This window comes from Mus musculus, chromosome 3 (genome assembly GCF_000001635.26).
Source record: "Mus musculus strain C57BL/6J chromosome 3, GRCm38.p6 C57BL/6J".
Lineage (NCBI taxonomy): Eukaryota > Metazoa > Chordata > Mammalia > Rodentia > Muridae > Mus > Mus musculus.
Window position 1 is genome coordinate 83297747 of NC_000069.6, and position 23598 is coordinate 83321344.

Below are 23598 nucleotides of genomic sequence, written 5' to 3' on the forward strand. Positions count from 1 at the left end.
ACTCCAAAGTTTCTGCAAGGCAAAAGACACCGTCAATAAGACAAAAAGACCACCAACAGATTGGGAAAGGATCTTTACCTATCCTAAATCAGATAGGGGACTAATATCCAACATATATAAAGAACTCAAGAAGGTGGACTTCAGAAAATCAAATAACCCCATTAAAAAATGGGGCTCAGAACTGAACAAAGAATTCTCACCTGAGGAATACCGAATGGCAGAGAAGCACTTGAAAAAATGTTCAACATCCTTAATCATCAGGGAAATGCAAATCAAAACAACCCTGAGATTCCACCTCACACCAGTCAGAATGGCTAAGATCAAAAATTCAGGTGACAGCAGATGCTGGCGTGGATGTGGAGAAAGAGGAACACTCCTCCATTGTTGGTGGGAGTGCAGGCTTGTACAACCACTCTGGAAATCAGTCTGGCGGTTCCTCAGAAAACTGGACATAGTACTACCGGAGGATCCAGCAATACCTCTCCTGGGCATATATCCAGAAGATGCCCCAACAGGTAAGAAGGACACATGCTCCACTATGTTCATAGCAGCCTTATTTATAATAGCCAGAAGCTGGAAAGAACCTAGATGCCCCTCAACAGAGGAATGGATACAGAAAATGTGGTACATCTACACAATGGAGTACTACTCAGCTATTAAAAAGAATGAATTTATGAAGTTCCTAGCCAAATGGATGGACCTGGAGGGCATCATCCTGAGTGAGGTAACACATTCACAAAGAAACTCACACAATATGTATTCACTGATAAGTGGATATTAGCCCCAAACCTAGGATACCCAAGATATAAGATATAATTTGTTAAACACATGAAACTCAAGAAGAATGAAGACTGAAGCGTGGACACTATGCCCCTCCTTAGATTTGGGAACAAAACACCCATGGAAGGAGTTACAGAGCCAAAGTTTGGAGCTGAGATGAAAGGATGGACCATGTAGAGACTGCCATATCCAGGGATCCACCCCATAATCAGCATCCAAACGCTGACACCATTGCATACACTAGCAAGATTTTATTGAAAGGACCCAGATGTAGCTGTCTCTTGTGAGACTATGCTGGGGCCTAGCAAACACAGAAGTGGATGCTCACAGTCAGCTAATGGATGGATCATAGGGCTCCCAATGGAGGAGCTAGAGAAAGTAGCCAAGGAGCTAAAGGGATCTGCAACCCTATAGGTGGAACAACATTATGAACTAACCAGTACCCCGGAGCTCTTGACTCTAGCTGCATATATATCAAAAGATGGCCTAGTCGGCCATCACTGGAAAGAGAGGCCCATTGGACTTGCAAACTTTATATGCCCCAGTACAGGGGAACACCAGGGCCAAAAAGGGGGAGTGGGTGGGCAGGGGAGTGGGGGTGGGTGGATATGGGGGACTTTTGGTATAGCATTGGAAATGTAAATGAGTTAAATACCTAATAAAAAATGGAAAAAAAAAAGATGGTTAGGAACAGGTTGAGTTGAACGAAGATTCAGATGATGGAGGGAACTCCTCAATAGATTTTTGTCTTTCTGAGAAACACAAAGGAGCCTGTGCGAGCGAGCCAGTATGTGTTTGGTGGGAGGCCTTACAGAGGAGCTGAGACTGAGGACAATCACAGATGATGGTGCACTCCTGTGGCCTGAACCTGTACTGCTGGGACTTACTCTTCATCTCAGCATCTATTGAGTAATAAAAGGAGAGTAGAGAAAGGCCCTGTTGGGAATCTTCAACCAAAAGTCACAAGTGACATGGGGAAGAGGCAAGGTTGGTGGCGTGATACTCAGAGGGAAAGAAGGCCATTGGGGAGGGGTGCCCCCAAGGGGGATGAGGAAGAGGTCATGGGGCTGCAGGTATTGAGGTCTGATATCAGATAGTGCCTGGTGCACACACAGAAGCAACTGAGCACACACACACATCTTTATATGTGTGTCGTGAGGAAGATTGCACTGAATATCTGCAGACAGAGGCTTCCAACTTGCTTAGTAAGGTAATGGGATTAGACTAAGCCATCTCTATTTCTCTTCTATTTTCTTATTCTCTTGTTTGTTCTGGACAATTACAATGGTGTGAGGAGGAATAAGCAAGTGACTACTTACAACCACAAAAATGGGAGGAATTATTTTCAAGACACATAACAATGTGGTGTGGCACTTCTCACTGCAGATAGGAGGCCGACTGCTAGGTTAAACACAAAACAAAGCAAGAATAACCACAGAGCAACTCTGTGGGCCTGCCGCCTGAGGTTGAGCATAAACACAGTCTTACAGCTGAGCACAGACTTTTTAAATAGAGGCCAATCTACAGAAATTGTCATCTGCCCCGCAAGTTCACAATTATGTCATTAAATCACAATCAGGGGTGTTAGGGGGAGTAATTAGGACTACGTTGTGGCATTGCTCACTCCTAAGAAAAACTTTATGGGAAGGAAAAAATTCCAAGCATTCACTGTGGGTGAGTCTCATAAGGCTTTTGAAAACCAAGCATTTTGGCTCACGAGGCCTTTATTCCAGAAGAACTGACAGAGATATTTTCTTCTACTTTAATCAGAAGAGCTTAAAAAAATAATCTTGCTCTTCAGCCTGATGTATTCATATGAAGATGAATATATCATTTACCCAAGGAGAGAGTTGCTAAGGTTTGCTTTTTATTATTTTTTTTTCTCCTTAAGGAGTCAATTCCAAACATCAGTTTGAAATCATGCCAGGGCCTGCCTTTGGGTTGTTTGAGATCAATCCTGACACTGGAGAGGTGGTGACAGCTGTCACGTTTGACAGGGAAGCTCAAGGAATCTTCAGGCTTCGAGGTAAGGGACTTGCCCCACCCCCACCCCCAAAGGATTACTGGTGAGATTTATCATTTCTTTTGTAAAGTGTTTATTTACTTAAAATGAACATATACGTGTGTGCCTGCTTGTCTGGATGTGCACCATGTGTATACAGTACCCAAGAAGGCCAGAAAAGTTTGTCTGATCCTCTTGAATTGGAGTTTCACTTAATGTGGGTGCTGGTCTGACCTCCAGGCCTTTGGAAGAAGAGCAATTTCTCTTAACTGCCGAGTCATTTCTCTAGGTTGATATTTAAGAGTTCTGTAAGATGCCTTTACGTGAATGTGATCAACCCCTGAACACTCAGTCAGTTCAGTCTCGTGTTGGATAACCAGAATCCTATGTCTAAGGTATGTATTAACAGCCCCACCCCACCCTCCTCTGTGTTCCACATCAGTACTAGTGCGAGATGGCGGTGTCCCTTCATTATCCAGCACTGCGGACATCATCTGCACCATTGAAGATGAAAATGACCATGCCCCGGAGTTTATTGTCCTCCATCATGACATTGAAATCCTAGAAAACCGAGATCCAGAGGTTGTGTACACTGTGTTGGCTTTTGATATGGATGCTGGCAACAATGGAGCTGTCACCTATCACATAGCTGGTGAGTACTGGAGAACCAGCGTTCTCTCTGGGTACTGACCAGTGATGCAGATAGTCTGATGTCTAATGTGTTGGTGTCTGTTGCATTTTCCTACAAAACCCACACTCCGGCTCCCCTGCTCCTGGGCTTCTGCCTCTGCACACAGCCACCCCGGACCCTCCAAATTCTCTAAGGTCGTGGTCTTGAAAGCTCATTTGATTCTATGCCAACACTAGGGCAAATACAGATGGAACGGACGGCTTCACCCTATGCTTGTTTACTTATGATCACTTAGTTTATGCTTTGTATATTGAGTTAATATTTCCTCTATATCCTGTCATAATTTACTGGAATGAAGTAAAATTTTATTCTTAAATCAATTATTGTTACTACAGTGTCTGAAATTGAGTATCCGCATATATTGAAATGGAAGAGACTTTTAAAATTTTATAAATATGGAATCTAAACTTGAAAGTTATTTTATGTTGAGTTGATTATTGAAAGATTAAAGTATCAAAGATACTGTCCAAGTTTTCTCTAGTGGTTTATTAAAAACAAAATATAAAATTGTGCTGGAAATGTATCTATTAATGTAACTGATTGATTCTGTTTTTCTAGTTTATGAATCTGTGATTTTCTCCCTTCCTTCCTTCCTTCCTTCCTTCCTTCCTTCCTTCCTTCCTTCCTTCCTTCCTTCCTTCCTTCTTCTAAAAGTTTCATAATGTTACCCAGGTTAGTCTTGAGATCCTGTACTCAAGGGTTGTGACCCAGCCTCTTGGTCTGCTGGGAGTATACCGTTTTGTTTTTGAGAAGAGGGTGATAATAAAGGCAAATATGGGAGAGCAAACCTGTATTTATGATCCTAGGCATCATAGTTTGCTTCTCTGTTGCTGTCACTAACACCAGGACCAAAACCAACTTGGAGAGGGAAGGCTTTATTTCACCTTTCAGCTTACAGTGCATCATGCACAGAAGTTGAGGCAGGAACTCAAAGCAGGAACCCGGAGGCAGACACTGACTCAGAGACCTTGGAGGAGGATGCTTACTGGCCTGCCCCTGGCTCACATTCAGTTCCCTTTCTTATATAGCCCAGGACACCGGCCTAGGGTCAGAACTGACCACGGTAGACTGAGTCCTCTCATATCAATCGTTGATCAAGAAAATGTCCCCATAGACTTACATAGAGGCCAGTCTAGTGAATGGCATTTTATCCATGAGGTTTTCTCTTCCCAGATGACACTAGTTTTATGTCAAGTTGACAAAAATACGACCAACACACTAAATAGGTTCTCAGGGAAAACACTTGTAGCAGTAGGGCAAACAAGCTATGCATCTGGGACCTGCCTCAAAGCTAATTGTTTACAGACTCTCCCTGGAAAGCTTCACTTTATGCCATCCCTGACACGCTCAGACATTCCTTTAGCAATGATTGCTATAAATATCATTCTTTTCATTTAGTCTTTCGTAGCAGTAACATGCTACTTGAGACAATCAACTTGCAAGAGACAAAAGTTAGTTGGGCTCCATATTCAGAGCTTCAGTTTATGACAGATTGGACCATTGCTTTAGGCCTGTAGTGGAATATTATGGCAGATACATATGGCAAACTAGATGAGACCTGCTTGCATTATAAGCTAGGGCACAGGAGTAGAAAATAAAGGCTTCCACAATCTGCTTTAAGGGCACATTCCCCATAACCTACAGACTCACCAGACTCATCTCTTAAAGATGCCATTGTTATGTAACCGCATCACCTTAGAGGCAAGTGAATTCACTCTTACCTTGACTCCTCAGTCTTGCTCTTAAAACAGAAACCTGACTCCTGGCTCTGCCTAAATTCCTTCCAGTTCTCTTCTTGACGTTCTGCAATGAAGTATGGGCCATTTGAGGTTTGACCCTGCTTTCCTCCAAAAGTCATGCCTTCACTAGTGACAACACACTCCTTACATGCTACATGCAAACTCCCAGGGAAGCCAGTTTTCTTCTAATTGCTCCAAGACACTTTCAGTCTTTGCTTTACACAGAATAGTCTTGCTTCTTCCCATTTAAGGATGAACCTAGTTGTTATTGTTTCTAATAGCATTTTGATCCCATGCTAACAGGCTATACACAGTTGATTCCCGGCCACCTGAATGTGAGTCTTCAGAGAATACCCTAATGTCTGTGTCCCAACCCACCCTTCCTGGATTCTAAGGCCTTGGAAGCACAGTTGTAGCATACAATAAGAGGTCATATGTGTCACTTCCTAGGGCTATGAATGTTGGATGAGCAAGTGAATTGCTTTCTCAATCAAAAATATCACACAATGTGTCTATCCCTATGTTGGATATAGACTAACTGTCTCTTATAAATAAAAAGTCAGGATTCCTCCCTGAGCACGCACACTAGCTATTGTGATAATTTTCTCTGAACACTTAGTTCCCATATGCTTTAAGTGCTTTCAAACTAATAAGAGCTCATACCATTGATCTTGGTACTTTGATCCTATCACTCACTCAAGAATGTGGCCCATGAGTCTTTGAACCATTTTTAGATTCTGTAATCTACCAGATGGATTTTGTCTTTGTGCTCAATTATAACTTTTATTAGAGTTGGTACCATGGACGATAGTAAAGAACAGATTTTTAAAAGATACAGAGATGAGTTAAAATATCTTGATGAGGTCATGGAAGAACTGGGCAGTTGTGTAGCCGACTCCCACAGAAGTGTCAGGACTCACACGGGCAGTGCCAGGGATTGGAGAAGAGATGAACAGAGAAGTGGTATACAACTAAAATAAACTCAGCGGCCGGTAACATTATGGAAAATTATTACTACTCACCTGCTAATTTCTTAGAGTGTTTTAAAAATAGATTTAGTTGTTTCACAAGTATATGTATGTATGGATACCACTGTATGCAGTACCTGTGGCGGCCAGAAGGGAGCATTGCATCACATGGAATGGGAGTGGTGGTTGTGGGCTCCGCAAACCAAATGGACATTGTATACTGTTTCTTACCCCTGCCTCTTGTTTTATTTTTAATAAAATACACATCTAAATGTTGTGGGGAAAATGTATCAATACAAAGCATTTTATATTCAATTGTTGCAATTCTCTGAGACACACATTTAGAAGCTACCAACTCTGCCGTGTTCCATTGTTCTCAGTACTTAAAAAGGAGCTAAGATACAACAATCAGTAACCATTCTCAATGACTAAATTAATAAGTGTATTAGCTATCAAGGGGTTATTATTTTCCAATTTCTAATAGATCTTCAACTGTTTTCTGTGACAGAAGGAAATACCGATGAGTATTTTGCAATCCATACAACCTCAGGAGAACTCTCAACAACTCGTGCTTTGGACCGGGAGCTGATCAGCAATTTTACCCTCACTATCCTGTGCTCAGACTTGGGGAACCCGCCTCGAAGCTCTGCAATGCAGCTGCATGTTAGAGTTCTGGATGACAACGACCACAGCCCCGCTTTTCCTATGCTTCATTATCAGTCCTCCATAAGAGAAGATGCCGAGGTGGGCACCGTGGTTCTGGTGCTGTCTGCCGTGGACAGAGATGAGGGTCTCAACGGGCAGGTGGAATATTTTCTTATGGAGGAAGTTTCCGGTGCCTTCACTATTGATCGTGTAACAGGGATCTTGAGAACTAGCCATGCCCTTGATCGAGAATCCAGGTCTCAGCACACATTCCAGGCTGTAGCCAGAGACTGCAGCACTCAAGGTGCCAAAAGCAGCGTGCTCTCCATACTCATATCCGTCACGGATGCTAACGACAACGATCCTGTTTGGGAAGAGAACCCAGTTGATGCTTTCATCTCCCCAATGCTGGCCCTAAACCAGACCGTTGTTCATCTGAGAGCCAGTGACCCAGATGCAGGGCCCAATGGAACTGTTACGTTTAGTTTTGCAGACCGCCAGTCCGTGTTTTCCATCGATGGATATACAGGAGAAGTTAAACTGCAGCAGAATCTGTCTTCAGAACACTTTCCTATCTGGTTGCAGTTATTGGCCACAGATCAAGGGACCCCGGCAAGGACAACCATGGGTCTCTTGGTTGTCCACAAGGAAGGAGAAGGTATGAAGCTGTCCTTCAGCCGCTATCTCTACACAGGACTCGTGACTGAAAACTGTGAGCCAGGTGAGTGTATCCTTAAGTTTCTTGGGTATTATACAAATTAGGGCACAATGCAAAAGACTACAGAAGATTGCCATTGCAGATTCAGTTGTAAGCCTAGGAGTCTAGAGAATTCTTGATACCGGGATTGTATTAGTTTTCTAGCACTACAGTGAAACACTTGAACCAACTAGCCTATTAAACAAGACCTCTCTTTTGTTTAGTTACTCTGAAAGTTTTAGGCAAAGCTAAGTGGCCCTGCTGTGTTGGGTTTCTGGGAGGGCAGTATCATGGTGGGATGGTAGAGTAGGAATAGAGTCCTCTTTCACATCCCCAGGACCCAACAGTGAGCCACAGGCTTGCCACCATTTCCCAGAAGTACCATCACCTTGGTTTTTCACTGAGCTGTTAACATGGTAGACCTTTGGGAAACATCCACATCCGAAGTATAGGCATAGCTAATGTTGCCCTTGTCTGAAACAAGATGTCAGGGTAGAATATAAGAAACCAAAACCCACTTCTAACACTGTGCCTTCTTGCTTAACACTTGACTTAAAAAGCTAAAGGATAGACATGTCAGAAGTCTCTATCCTTCTAATTCCATGTTTTATTAATTCCTTATAAGATTATCTTTTTAGTTCTATTTAATATTTGGAGTTGTAATATTTAATATTTAATATTGTAAAAGCAGCTGTTAGACAGCACTTAATATCCTAGTAATGCACTTCTGAAATTGTACGCTTCAAGGAAGCTAGTTAACACTTATGCGGGCAATGCAGGCGCCTGGCATCTGTCAGTAGCCAGGTGTAATGACTTGTGGACAGGCTTGTCCTGGAAGAATACACTTGACATGGGAGGGTGTATACAGTGCCAGCTAGGAGGTGGACCAAAACCAGCAGATATAACAGGAAAGGGAAAAGAAGAAAGAGAACAGCAGCTTGGAGAGCTGTTGAATGAGAGCAAGTAACGGGATGAGGAGGGTCCCCTGGGTTCTCTGATAAGCACGGGCTGTGTGCATGAAACATTGATTGACATTTTTCAGCAGCTGTTCCTTTTCCTGGAAGATGAATTTAATACAGACTGCAGCGATATCAAACACAAGGAAAAGATTTCCCTTATTGATTGTTTTCTGTTCCTTTTGTGTTTCAGTAGGCTCAAAATATTGCAGGTTATCAATCAGTATTAGAATGACCTTAATGTGATTTAATGCCATTGTATAACTTCCAGAGCGACTTTTGTTCTCTCCCAATGCACCTAAGACCCAAACCTTTGTATTCTTCAAATGGAAAGTATTAGAGAAGTTTACATTTCCCATAGGTCTCTCAAACACCATATCAGTAAGAGATACTTGACATGGATTGTTAATCTTGAGTGGCTTATTGTGGGTGTTATTGTAAATTCACATCACATTAAGCTGCTTTGATTTTTTGACTGTTTTGTCTGAGTGTATGTATGTATGTGTACCAATTGTGTGTCTGGTGACCACAGAAGCCAGCAAAGGGCATTTGATTTCCTTGCCTTTATTATAGTTTTACTTTCATTTCAGTAATTTTAGTGTACACAATAATGAGTATTACCAAGACACTTTCATGACTCTGTCATTATGCCTTGATCTTAATTGCCTCCCACTATGCAACCCTGTTCCCCTTTCCCACTTTCTCCTCTCTCATTATGCTCCTTCCTAACCCCAAATGGCTACCCTCCTGTCCTCTGCTTCAGGCAATATACACATGTACACAACACACACACACACACACACTCATATGCATATATATATATATATATATATATATATATATATATATATGCTGCTTGTCACATTTAGTTTTGTAGTCTGTGGAATAGGTAGGTTTTCCCATATTTCAGAGTGTCCCCAGATTGTCCATCCTGGGGTAGTTAATATTTAAGTTGAGGGGTGTCTCCTAAGTAGGTTAGGATCTATACAGGTAGGCTTGTCTCCTATACCTTCAAAATCCAGTAAGCATTGATCACCCTTCTTGGGGATGTAGTTCTGGATGGTAAGTACCATCCTCTTGACTCCACAGTTGTAAACAGTGGGAAGATGGCTTCTGAAGTTGATCTACCTGTTGACTCTAGGCTCAAGATTATCGAACTTCCAGGTTAGTCTCAGGTACTGAGGGTCTTACGCGCGTTCGCGACCGGCCAGGAAAGACGCAACAAGCCAGAATCTTCTGCGGCAAAGCTTTATTGCTTACTCAGGAGCAAGAGAGGAAGAGCGCGGCAAAGAGAGGCAGAGAGGAAGAGAGAGAGAGAGACGCAGAGAGAGAGGCAGAGAGAGGGGCAGAGAGGGAGAGAGCAGAGGAAAAGACGAAGAGAAAGAGACAAAGAGAGAGAGTGCCAGAATCCCGTCCCTTTTAAGGAGAATTATCCTCCGCCTAGGACGTGTCACTCCCTGATTGGCTGCAACCCATCGGCCCAGTTGTCATCACGAGAAAGGCAGAGCACATGGCGGGAAAACTGCCCCTGCACATGTGCAGATTATTTACTACTTAGAACACAGCTGTCAGCGCCATCTTGTAATGGCAAATATAAGTGCGGCTCCCCACATGAGGGCATCTCCTACTGAGGGCTGGACCACTTCCCTGAACATTTCACTGCCTTGAGCCTTGTGCTCGTTGCCCTTTTTTCTTTGCCCATGTGTGATCCTCCCATTCTCCATGACTCTTCAAAGCCTTCTCTCATTAGGATCTAACCTGTGGTTGCCATGTGTGATCCTCCTATTCTCCATGACTCTTCAAAGCCTCCTCTCATCAGGGTCTAACCTGTGGTTGCCATGTGTGATCCTCCCATTCCCCATGACTCTTCAAAGCCTCCTCTCATCAGGGTCTAACCTGTGGTTGCTCCTTGTTCTTAGGCTTCTGGGGTGGCTCAGTTTAGACAATAGGATCTCTCTCAAAATGGCCCCTGGCCACAGATCCTGGGAGCCATGGAGACTGACAAAATAGAATTCTTCTCTTACAGAGAAGTCTCTAGAACCCTTGCCTGGATTTGAGGCTTCTAATAGTTTGTGCTTCTACCTGTGAATCACACTGCTGGTCTCCTCACCTGGCCATGTTCACCAAGCTTCTGCTTGCCCTCACCTCTGGCAGTGCAGCCAGAGCCCCAAGTTCTTACGTCTTTTCCCAGATCACCCTTTGGTTTCTTTATACTTCTCTGCTATCCAGTAATTCCCTTTATGGATTTCCAATGCTCTTCCCTCTTTCTTTCTTTCTTTTTTTTTTTTTTTTTTTTTGGAAGAGAGAACATTTTTTACATGACACAGAGACAGCTTCTAAAGTGATATCTTACCAACAAGCTCCAAGTCTCTTCAAAAGTTAAGAAGAAACCACTTAGTTAATCACAATGATTAAATTCACTAAATGGTGAAACGGGCTTCTCCCTGTGTCTGTTTCCCTTTTCATACTGTGGAGATCCCAGTGAGGATGAATCAGCAACCGTTGTCCTCAGTGTGAGCTCTTCAGAACTTCATGCATTTCTGTGAATCGCCCTGGGGTGGAAAATTGACATTATGAATTATTTTGATACCCTGGCTAAAAGTTAAGTACTCAGACTTTGGAAAACTTGAACTAATATTGAAACATGATGACACATGGGGGAAATCTGACTAGTAAAATATATTTAATATTATAAAATAAGTAACCCACTTAGATCTGGATATTTTGGAGGAGAAAACTGTCTCCCAGCACTTTGGCAGGAGATCCAGTGAGCTGCTGTTCTCCATTGCTGGGCAGTGTGGACATGTGACACACATTATTGAGGCAGGGAGGGAGAGCCTGTCATGGCTCCACCGCTCATGGTGAGCGAGTTCTCTTTCCATAAAGTGGAAGCAGTAATGACTTCCTCACAAGGATGCTGCAAGGATTAAATTAAGCTGTAGGAGGATACCAGTCATCACTTCGGCTGTTATTGTGGCTATTTCCCTTTTGTCTGAAATCTCAACATGAAGTTTATAAAGTTAGCAGGGTTTAAGTTCTAACTGGAGCAAGGAGTTATTACATAATGGTTGTGTGATCATTGTGAAGTGTTTGCAGCTTTTAAAGCTCTGCCATCTGGTCCGTTTTTCTGAACAAACTAGATAAGAATTGTATTTTCCAAGGAAATAAATTACCCCATAAACAAGAGTAGGCAGTGCCATGTCACTGGGGACTTTGGAATGTTTATGACAATGAAGGAACAGATACTTCTCTCATTCCTATTTCATTACTTGGGACCAGTCTTGCATTTGAGATAGATTTCCTAGGAATGAGGACCATTTTCAATATAGACCTCCTTACCTCATCTGTGATCTAAGAGAACTCTGTAGAAGACAGATGTCTTAGGCGAAGTTAAGTTTCCTCAGAAGGTACACACCTCAAAACAGTCTTCATGCCTGCAAATTCATACCAGCCCCCTCGGGTCTCAGCCACGGAAGGTCAAGATCTTGTCCACTGTGATTTGCTATTATTTTCTTCCTTTGAAAGTCATTTTCATTCATTCTTCTATGTGTACAGTGTATCCCATTCATACCTACCCTTCACTTCTCTGTCCATTTTCCTCATGACTCTCCCAGTTTTATATCTTTTTAAATTTTAATTCCTATTGTTATCATGATTATTTTAACCCACTGAGTCCAATTAATATTGCATATATATGAATGGCTATGAGGTTATCTACTGGGGCACAGCCACTTACTCCAGAGATAAGTGACTTCCCATCCCTAGGAGCCATTAACTGCTAAAGCTCCTTAGCTAGGGATGGAGTCTAAGAAGCCCTCCCTCATCCATGCTGGGATTATTTTTTACTTTTATTTCATGACTAGGAGCATTTTACCTGCATGCATGTAAACTACATGTGTACAGTGGGAGCCCATGGAAGCCAGAGGAGGGTGACTGATCCCTGGAACTATAGTTACTGACAGTTTTAAGCTGTCATGTGTGTGCTGGCAATCAAACTCTGGTCCTTTGCATGAGCAGCAAGTGTTCTCGGTCACAGGACCATCTTCAGACCTAAATGGTAGACTTTTTAATTGGCTTGATGATGTAAAGGGTAACCCAGTCTCATTTTATTAACCTAATATGGGGTTTCCTTTCTTAAGAGTGGGACTTCTCCACCAGTGAAGAAACAAACATATGAAACAAACATATACACCATAGTGCCAGTTTTTAAATATGAAGAATAATTCCTTTGTGGATTGAAGTAGCCAAATTGAGATGACAGGGTTTCTCTCTGTAGTCCTGGCTGGAACTCACTTGTAGACCAGGCTGGCCTTGAACTTATAGAGATGCCAAGGCCTCTGCCTCCTAAGTGCTGGGATTAACGGCGATGCCACCACCACCTTGGGACTTAGTGCTTTTTAAGACACAGACTTCTCAATTCAGCTGTACTTGCAGACACTTAGGGAGTCTGAAGGAAATATTAATACATCTTGCCTGTACCCAATTCAGTGAGTATTTTGAAGGTAGACCAACCCAATGGTGTTGTTGATGGAGGCTCCCATATGATTCCAGGGGGATGTCGGGGGTCAGAAGAGGGGGGTGAAAAAAAATCTAAAGTAACAACCCTATTTATCTAATTTCTGCTCCAAAATATCAGTTGATTGCTCACCCACATGCCCTGAGCCTGGTTCTCAAATGTCATCTTCTGAGGTGTGGTACCCAAGTCTCCCCATTTCTACCTCCTTTGTAGATGTGTTATTCCTCCAAGGATTGGCATAAGCTCTATTCAAATGAATGTTTATTATCCTCAGTAAAAACATCTCATCTTGTGGTGGTCTTTTTTATTATTACTGGTACAGTCATTTTTTAGTGAAGGTCTATTCAAAATTTCTATTTCTTTATGAATCAGTCTCCGTATGTTGTAAGTTATGAGAAATATGTGTTCCTCCTAGGAAACATAATGTGTTGGCACCATTGTTCATAGTTATATTAACTGCCTGCTATGGTAGTAACAATGTCTCCTCTTTTGTGTCTGACTTTTGTTGAATATTTTGTCTCTTTTGTTCGCTTAGTCTAGCTATGGTTTTTCAATTTAGTTGGCCTTTTTAAAGAAAATTAAAAATTTTCCTTTCAATGATTTTCCAATCATTTCAGTGTTTTTCTATGTAGTTTACTCCTGCTCTGATCTTTATTATTTCGTTCCTTCTTCTAAGATCAGCCTCACTGTCTTCTCTTCCTTCCTTGTGACATAACATGGTGGCCTGCCATCTCTGTTTCTAGTGTAAGTGTTCTCCATCAGTCACTCTTCCTTGTGACATAACATGGTGGCCTGCCATCTCTGTTTCTAGTGTAAGTGTTCTCCATCAGTCACTCTTCCTTGTGACATAACATGGTGGCCTGCCATCTCTGTTTCTAATGTAAGTGTTCTCCATCAGTCACTCTTCCTTGTGGCATAACATGGTGGCCTGCCATCTCTGTTTCTAATGTAAGTGTTCTCCATCAGTCACTCTTCCTTGTGACATAACATGGTGGCCTGCCATCTCTGTTTCTAATGTAAGTGTTCTCCATCAGTCACTCTTCCTTGTGACATAACATGGTGGCCTGCCATCTCTGTTTCTAATGTAAGTGTTCTCCATCAGTCACTCTGTAGAGCCATTTGTGCTGCGCCAAAACTTTTATTGTGTGGTCTTCTTTTCATCTCAAAATATTCTCTTTCTAATTTCCTTTTATTTCTCTCTTGGTGCGTTGGTCATTCACACATTTGGGGATTTCCCAGCTTTCCTTTTCCCAATGAGATGAAGTTTCACTCTATAGTGGTTGGGAAGACTAGAAAATATTCTGTGAGTACTTCAGAAGGATGTATGTTCTGGGGCTTGGGGATAAGGTGTTCTGTAGATGTCTAATAGATTTGTTGTCTATGGTGTTATTGAAGTTTACTGCTCTGATTTCTCTTCTGTCTGTTAGATGTTTGAATTATTCAGGGTAGAACACTGAAATCCTCTCCTATTTTTAGGATATATATATATATATATATATATTTACATATCAGTCTACACTTACCTTGCCAGGTAACTTTAGCTCTCTTATGCTTTCATTCACTGCCCAGTGTCCTTCCACATTTACTTTACTTGAAGGGCTCTGTTCATTGTACCTTACGAGGCAAGCATAGTGGTCATGAATTGCCCAGCTTCTGTCTATCTGGAAAGATCTGCTTCTATTTCATTTATACAGAGCAGTTTTGATGGAGTTTGAATGTCCGACAATTGTTCTGTTTCCCAGAAGACCTCAGAAGAACTGAAATTGCAATCTGAAAGTTATAGGACTCCAGGAAAGCTCAGAGCAAGGACAGTCACATTGGAATAACCAATATAAATTATTTTATTTCACCACAGATAAGCCCTTCCCCAATTTGTCATAGATCAGCATCAGTGACAGCAAACATCCAAATTGAAAAATCAAGATTACAAACTCCTAGTGGTACTGGGTGTGAACCAAAACCTGCAAACCTTTCTAATTGGGGAATTATAAGCACAATCATAAGAAGACACTATCAGAAAAAGTTTCTGAGGTTCTCAGACTTGCTGACCAGGTTGATTGGCAAAGCTTTCCTGTACAGAGTCAGTGAGTAAAAACTAGGGGTGACAGTTCTCTTTCAATTGCACACAAATGTCCCCCACCCCACTAAGCATACAGAGAAATGTGGCACAAATAAAAAATAGAAATTTAAAATCGTGGAATTATTCTCAAGAAACTCAGTCAATACATTACAAGGAAACACAGACAACCAAATGACATCAGTGAAAAGTTATTCATATAAAGAATCAAACAGAAATTTTAAGGTTTACTAATACTACAACTTAATTGAAAAGTTCACTAGGGAAATTCAACAACAGATTTGATAATGCTGAAAAATTGGTGGACTTGGAGGCAAGCTATTAGATAGAAACAAAGCGAGACTGGGATCTCTAAAAGTCCAACAGAATCAGTGGATACCATCAAATGAAACAATGTATCTATTATGAAAGCCATGTAAGAAGCCATCAAGGAGACAAATGCAGAGGCCTCCTTTAAAGAAACTGCAGTCAAGAACTTTCCAAAGCTGAAGAAGGGAATAGAAATGTTAAATGTGATAAGCTCACCAAATAGATTTAGGGTGAAGCCAAAAAGCCTCATGGCAAAGTCATTAAAATCAAGTTGTCATATACTAAAGAACAAGACGTTCCAAAGAGTCATGGGAGACAAGGTATGTGTCCTCACTAAGGGGCACTTACACCAAGCAGGCTTCTCTGAAGGGTCATCAGGGGTCAGAAGAAGGTTGAAGAACACACTCAAGTCTTTGAAAGCAAGAAATTGAAATTATCAATAAAAGATACTGGAACTGGCTAAACTGCTCTTTATAAATGAACCATTTGAAATGCATGTTTTGACTCAGCCACTGATAATATTTTTATTGCTTATGAGTAATGAGCAGTACTCAAGAAGTGCTCATGTACTAGTTTGTAAATAATGTTTGCAAATTGAAAGGTTGTAGGCAACTGCACAGCTTGCCATTTCTACCTTGAAGTGCAGTGCACAGCCATTCAAGTTTACCCCTATGGGCAGAGAGAAAGGCAGGTTAAAAATGTGGCGGGAAGCAAGATCTAGAAATATGAAGGCCTTTATTTGCTCTTTGTAAGGGATGTTTCACATTTAAACTCTGTCAGAGAAAGAAAATACATAAACACTCGTGGCTCTCCGAAGACATTAGCATCCAGTGTGAAGGGTTCTTGTTGAATGAAATTTCTCTGGGTTACAGTTCCATTTGACACTGAAAACATTTGATTTGCAACAAAATAGGAGTTTTCCTTCTACATAAGAGAGGCCATAGGGATATTTTCCAGTTCTGTGGTCATAATTTTTTTTTACAGACAAGAGATATTTTCAGTTTTTTTTTAATTGGGCATGGAAAAAGCATTCTGTCCCAGGGAGAAATGAAGGCCATCACAAGGATTGTACATCTTGTCTGCACAGTTGTTTGTCTTCTGATTGACATTCTTATGAGTATGTGGCAACATAGTTGCAATAAAATTTCCAGTACTTAAAATAAGTTGAATAAGGACGCACAGAACTGTGATTGAGCCGTATCTTTGAAGAACACTGCAGTATACATGTATGTATGTGTGTATGTATGTATATATAATATTTTGATATTATTTATAATACAAGTATATATTTCTATTATTTATAAATATATTATTTACATTATAATTTATATATTATTTATAGAATCTAAATATATAAATAATTTTGAGTTGATCCTTGGAACCCACATTTGAAAGGAAAGAATATATATGTATAGAGAAAAGTCTCTATCTCTATCTATCTATCTATCTATCTATCTATCTATCTATCTATCTATCATCTATTTATCTATCTATCTGTGTGTGCATGTGTGCCTACATCAGCTTATAGAAAAGGAAGGCATTGTTACAGAAGCCATGTGCCTGGTGATGTGTAGTACCAGAAGCACCAGTTACGATGCAATTGAAGCGTTCTCAACACTTGTAGTAATTCCATTCTACCACTATTATTTCATTTGTTTCCTTGTCGCTAAATAACTTTGTAAGTGGTTTGGAAAGGAGAGACATTTGGAAATCTAGATTAATGGGATTTAGACTTTGTCAGGCTTTCTGTTAAGTGTAACATTTCTAATGAGTTGTGACTGAATATGTCCTGTTGGCATATGCCTCTGAACCCCAGCCGAAGGACCTTGAGGCAAAAGGGTCACAAGGTCTACAGAGCTACAAAGAGTTCAAGGTCAACCTGGGTAACTTAGTGTCTTTTTAAAAAATGATCTCTGGGAGCTGGGGATGCAGCCCAGTGTTTGCAGAAGGTTTTGTCTTGTGTGCAAAGCCATGCTCACTCCCCAAGGACATCCTTCCTACCAGCAGATGTACAACAAGAGAGGCATATGTTCTGTCTGGGCTTTACTAGATTTTTGCCTTTTATCAAAGTCAGTTCTCACTGAAGTTTTGACTTTACAAACTTAGGTATTTATAAAAATAGATATGATTCAAGTGCTAAGCAATAAGAGGATTCTAGGTGAAAATTCTGTCCATTCTTGGACCTTTTGTATTTTCTGTTCTTTTTTTTTTTAATTACATTTATTTATTTTATTTTAAAATCTGGGGAGAAGGGCACACATGCAAGGGCGTGTGTTTGTGTTAAGGTGGGTTTCAAGGTCTGTCCCTTAGGCTTGTGCGGCTGGCTTTAGGTGTCCGTGGGAAGAGATTAACATTTGTCCCAGCTGAGGAAACTCCAGTGTCTTTTCTCTTACTGTTTCCTTTCCCCTTCCCTCTTTACAAATATGCTTTTTTTTTACTTCTTTTTCTTTTAAACAATTTTTATTATATATTTTCTTCATTTACATTTCAAATGCTATCCCAAAAGTTCCTTATACACTCCTCCTTCCCTGCTCCCCAACTCACCCACTCCTGCTTCCTGGCCCTGGCATTCCCCTGTACTGGGGCATATAAAGTTTGCTAGACCAAGGGGCCTCAATCCCCAATGATAGCCGACTTGGCCATTTCTGCTACATATTTAGCTAGAGACACGAGCTCTGGGGGGTACTGGTTAGTTCATATTGTTGATCCTCCTATAGGGTTGCAGACCCCTTCAGCTCCTTGGGTACTTTCTCTAGCTCCTCTTTTTTACTTCTTTGTTAAAGAAGTGTGATGACTGGACTGGGATATTGGACAAGATACTGGAGAAGTGTCTTTTTAAAGGCAAACCATAATAATTTACTCTATCCATCCCTTCTGGGATTCGACGTAAGCTCAATCAAACCCTCCTCTCTAGTACCCCGATGTTTTCATTTGATGTCTCTGCTTCGACTGACTGACTCAACAGACTCAGCCCTTTCCAGCCACACCGCTGTCCTCGTGTGGCTGCTTACCTTCACGGTACTCACACATCGTAAAGGAGGGTCTGCTTCTCCCACCCCAAACCGCACTTCCTGTCAGTGACCCATTGCTCTCCTTTGAGGGAAGTCCACACAATCTGAAATGAGCTTTGGATGTGTACTGCCTAAGGGTTCATCCACTGACTTCTCCCAGTTCATAACTACTGCAAAGATGGAGTTCTCCTCTATCTTGTCCCTGTATCCCAGTATTCAACGTGGTTTGTGAAGACAGTGACTGTCCCAGGAACAGACAAGTGTAACAAGAGTAGGCAGATGACACCCAGTGTTCACTCTTGTGCTTTCATAAAATGTGCTAATGTTTTTTCTTAAACCCTGATTTTACAGGTACTTCTGTTGTGACTGTAAAGGCGTTTGCTCCTGTGTCAAGTCCAGACGCCATTACATACTCAGTTGTTAGTGGGAATGAAGATGGAGTGTTCTCCCTTGGCTCCAACTCAGGTAATCCCTTCCTACCTTATGATGGCTTCATTTTCTGTTCACTTCATTGGCACTACTTACTGATAAGTCATTCTGGAACATTTCTAAGAATCAGGGCAGAAGAAGGTAGAGAAAGAACACAAGAGCCAAAGGCTGGGGAAGAGGGTGGTGGAACAGTCTTGTAGACATGGTGTGGTTGTTGCACCGATGGGCTCTCAACAGTGGTGGTGTGTCCACAAGATCTGCACAACACTGGGCCTATCATCTGTCCACCATGGACAGAGAAGGAGTTTATGATGCCTCGCCCCTGCACAGGGAGCTGGAGGCTGTGGAATAGGGAGGTGTTCCTTGGTAGTGTGGCCACTAGTGAGTTGGCCCTGTTCCAGTTAGTAATTCCCACCAACGCTCATGCAATCAGCCCTAATTTAAAACATGGTGATTCTCAAGATGGTAACAGTAGGAGGGAGATTTGTTAGGAGTAAAGGTTCAGCAGGGTTTGAAGAGAGTCAGAGGGGATAGGGGATGAATGTGATCAGGGTGCGCGTATGTATCATATATATATATATACATATATTACATATATACATAAGTGAAATTGTGAAAGGATAGATTAAAAATTAAAAGTTTGAAATTATTAGAGATTAATGCTTGTAAGGTAAATAAGAATTGTCTCATGGGAAATTAAGGGAAACCCAAAGCTGTATATTTTTTGATATCTGTAGAGTCACTGAAAATTATGTTCTTACTATTTCCAAATTAGACAGTGTTTATCTTGCCTTTTGAGTTTTTGAAGGCGCCTTGGGTTTTATTTATAGTTTACCTACTGTTTTGGAAATTGGAGAAAAACTTAGGGAAATTATTGAGGCTGAATTTTATTTACACACATACACACACACACACACACACACACACACACACACACACCACTGGCCTTGGGAAGTTTTCACTGGATGGGCCTCTCACTACTCAACTGGGAAACTCAAGGACTCATAGGAGGTTTTTCTGTGATGTTAAAGAAACTACATATACAAATAGAGTGCATGTCAAACTTGGCTTTCATGTGACTATGGTGCGAGTGAGCACCGACCATTACACTGCTTAGAGACTGACAGCTTTCAACTGCCTCTTTGTCAAACCTCAACAATAATATTTCTAAGAATTTCTGCGTTATTGTACAGCTCACCTGTTTTATTTGATCTATCTTGTGGGGGGAAACACAAGAGTAAGGCTGTTTGAGTATATACTGTCTGGTCCAGGGTTGTGCCATAAATGTTGGTCCACACAGACTTCAGTCAGGGTTCTTGCTGAGAGCTGCTAGGCACCGTCATTTCTTCATCCATGGTGGAGCAAAGGGAAGTGAAGCAAGCATCCTCATACCTTAAGTTCTAGTGTGTGGGGCTCTGGGAAAAGAGCTGGGATTCAATAGATTTAGAAAAGCAGGAAGAATAGTAAGGTTCCCAAGTTTCTCAGGCCACCCAGATCCTTTTCCCATGTCACTTTTGTGAGATCCAGACATGGCCTCACAACTGCCAAGATTCCATTCCTGAACAAAAATAAACTCTACCCACCATTAGATCAAAGAGCTGAAGTACATTTTGTGACAAAGCAATTAGCCACATCGAAATTTATCTTACAAGAGGCTGAGTGAGGTTTCACCCACCCTTAATCCCACCCTTAATCTCAGCTCTCAGGAGGCAGAGGCAGGAGGATCTCTAGGAGTTTGAAACCAGGCTGGTCTTACTTATATAGTGAGTTTCAGGACAGCCAGGGCTCTGTAAAGAGGCTTTTCCTAAAACAAAACAAAACACCCAAACAACAAGTAAACAAACAAACAAACACCCCCCCCCACACACACACACAATTCTTACTGGACCAGGAAGCCAGTCTGTTTCCCTCCATTTACCTCGTTGTTTCTTCCCTCCTATACTGTGCTGCAGAGATTTGTGGACACTGGAGAGTGGCCATATCAGGGAGATTAGTGTGTGTGCACCTTGGGGTCCTGTTCTTTTAGCTCAGGTGACCAGGATCCCAAGGCTGCTGCCAGCCCCCCAGGTTGCTGGCTTGTGTTTATTACTCCATTGTTTTGGAATCCCTACCAATGTGATCTTTTGGCTTGAATGAAGCATCAAAAATCCTGCTCTGTTCTCCTCTATGACTTGATTATAATAAAGCTCCACACTTCGTTATAGGGCCTAAAGGATTCTACAAGGAAGGACAGCAGTGAATGACCTGTGCTTGTTGCCTTCTTGTTTCAGTTAGCCTAAGAACTTCATACTTTGTCTTGCTAAAATAAATGCATTGATGCTTTTAAAAACATTTTGACAGCACTGACTGACAGGTACTGGAAATTCACTTTTGCCCTTTGGCTTTGTACTGAGCAAACATGTAGACTCTAAAAGTTTTCTGAACATTCAATAGATAATCATTACCCGAGAATAATGTTTTTCCCTGTATTTGTTGGGAAGTGTGTACTTACTCTTTAGTGGTTAACATAGCCATATTTAACATATATACTTAGAAACCAACATGAGACAATACCTCGTTCCTATAATTGAAGAGACTTGTAGGTCTCTAGCTCTGAATACTCCTTGTTTTCAATGTATATGCTTTTGTTGGTCATAGTTTTGAGTTTTCAGATTTGGCACAATTGGCATTTTAAAAAAAGAATTAGCTGCCTTTTAAAAAAATTAAGGTCCCATTTTTCTTCTCTCTCTCTCTTCTTCCTCCCTTTCCCTTCCCTCTTTTTTTAATTTAATTTTTATTAGATATTTTCTTTATTTACGTTTCAAATGCTATCCCAAAAGTTCCCTACACCCTCCCCCCACCCTGCTCCCCTACCCACCCACTCCCACTTCTTGGCCCTGGAGTTCCCCTATACTGGGGCATATAAAGTTTGCAAGACCAAGGGGCCTCTCTTCCCAGTGAGGGCCGACTAGGCCATCTTCTGCTACATATGCAGCTAGAGACACGAGCTCTGGGGGTACTGGTTAGTTCATATTGTTCCACCTATAGGGTTGCAGACCCCCCTTCAGATCCTTGGGTACTTTCTCTAGCTCCTCCATTGGGGGCCCCATGTTCCATCCTATAGATGACTGTGAGCATCCACTTCTGTATTTGCCAGGCACTGGCATAGCCTCACTCGAGACAGCTATATCAGGGTCCTTTCAGCAAAATCTTGCTGGCATATGCAATAGTGTCTGGGTTTGGTGGCTAATTATGGGATGGATCCTGTCCCCTCCCTCTTTTAATCCTGAGCTACCCCTCCTCAGCCAACTTTCTTTCTCCCTAATAATCCCTCCTCCCACTTACTTCCTCCCCACCCCCACCACACCCAGTGTTTCTTCCCCTACCTTTCTCTTTTCCTCTCTCCTTTTTCTTTTCTGACACTATTGCTATGTAGCTCAGACTGGCTTTAAACTCATTATTCTCCTGCTGTAGTCTCATGAGCACGGATATTGCAGTGTATGGGAACACATTATCCTGGACAATGTTTTTAAATTACATTCCAGGCATTGTTTTCCTTTTTATTGAAATATTCTCCTAGTCAGTTCAGATTTGGGTTGTCTACACCTGGATATTCACTCTTTGCTTTTGCTAGGTTTGCAATTCTCAACTCAGCTCATGTCTCTCATGGGAAAATGGCCTGCTATCTAGCTTCCCTTTCTTGCTGCTCTACAAAGTCAGGCACTTTCCAAATGCCACTTGCCTGCACCTTTTGTGGAACTCCAATTTGAGAGGTGCTGGGCCCAGAGCCTCTCTCCTGCACCCCATTTTGTTTTTACATTTTTGTCTCTTTGTTTCTCATTTTTTTCTCTTTGTTTGTAGGATTTGTATTTCTCATTTTCCAGAAATTCTCTGGCTGTTTATGTTTGTTTCAAGTTTTGAGGCTCTGAATTCCTTTCCTCACAATTCCACTCTACCACCTTTCCACCCCAAATTTAATTCTTAGGAGTTTTTAACATGCATTACTGACATTTTTAGGGTAAGTCCTGAACCCTGGTGGCCCCAGATAACATTGCTCAGCCACCCACCCCCATATGCCATTTAAAGAGAAAGAACTATGGAAAAGCAATGACCGATTATTCTGTCAATGTGGTCACACTGGGAAGAGGAACAAATAAAAGAGTTCATGGCTCCTTACTGGATCTTTGGGTTTCTGGCCTGCAGTTTCATTTTAAACATAAGGCTACAGACATAGGTCAGGACATCGCACAAACCATCAGTGACTTGCCACTGTCTTGACTTGGGTCTGCTGCAAGGTACTCTGGGTAGTTGCCATAGCTGAGTGAGTCTCTTCCTGAGAGGCAGGTTCCTCTGGCTGGCACAGGGATTCAGTCTCCCGCGCCTACTTAGCATGGGATGCTCGAGAGAGGCAGTCATTCTTTGGGGTCGATACTTTCAACAATCCGACACCCAGAGTCTGGTATCAATTGTGTCTCATGGAATATCTCCTTTTCATGGCCATTATAAATTCAAATTTAAGCTAATGAAAGCTCAGAAGATATTTTTCCACTCCCTTGAACACTAAGGTTATGAACAATATCTCTATCTATCTATCTATCTATCTATCTATCTATCTATCTATGTATCTATCTCTATCTATCTATGTATCTATCTCTATCTATCTATGTATCTATCTCTATCTATGTATCTATGTATCTATGTATCTATGTATCTATGTATCTATCTATCTATCTATCTATCTATACCAGTCTCTATCTATCTATCTATCTATCTATCTATCTATCTATCTATCTATCTAT

The 23598-nt window shown here is 41.5% G+C and overlaps 1 protein-coding gene across 4 annotated transcripts in view; it reads left to right on the plus strand.

Annotated features, from left to right (window-relative positions):
• Dchs2 (dachsous cadherin related 2) overlaps positions 1–23598 on the plus strand; it is a 236086-nt gene that overhangs the window by 170803 nt on the left and 41685 nt on the right. For 3 of the 4 annotated variants that reach the window (XM_030252335.1, XM_030252336.1, NM_001357165.2), the window contains exons 11-14: positions 2672–2806; positions 3225–3434; positions 6689–7546; positions 18743–18856. In XM_030252335.1, coding sequence (XP_030108195.1) covers positions 2672–2806; positions 3225–3434; positions 6689–7546; positions 18743–18856 — 1317 coding nt within the window. Of the gene's footprint in view, positions 1–2671; positions 2807–3071; positions 3120–3224; positions 3435–6688; positions 7547–18742; positions 18857–23598 lie in introns of those variants that run through there. The other variant, XM_030252337.1, reaches the window with a different exon arrangement.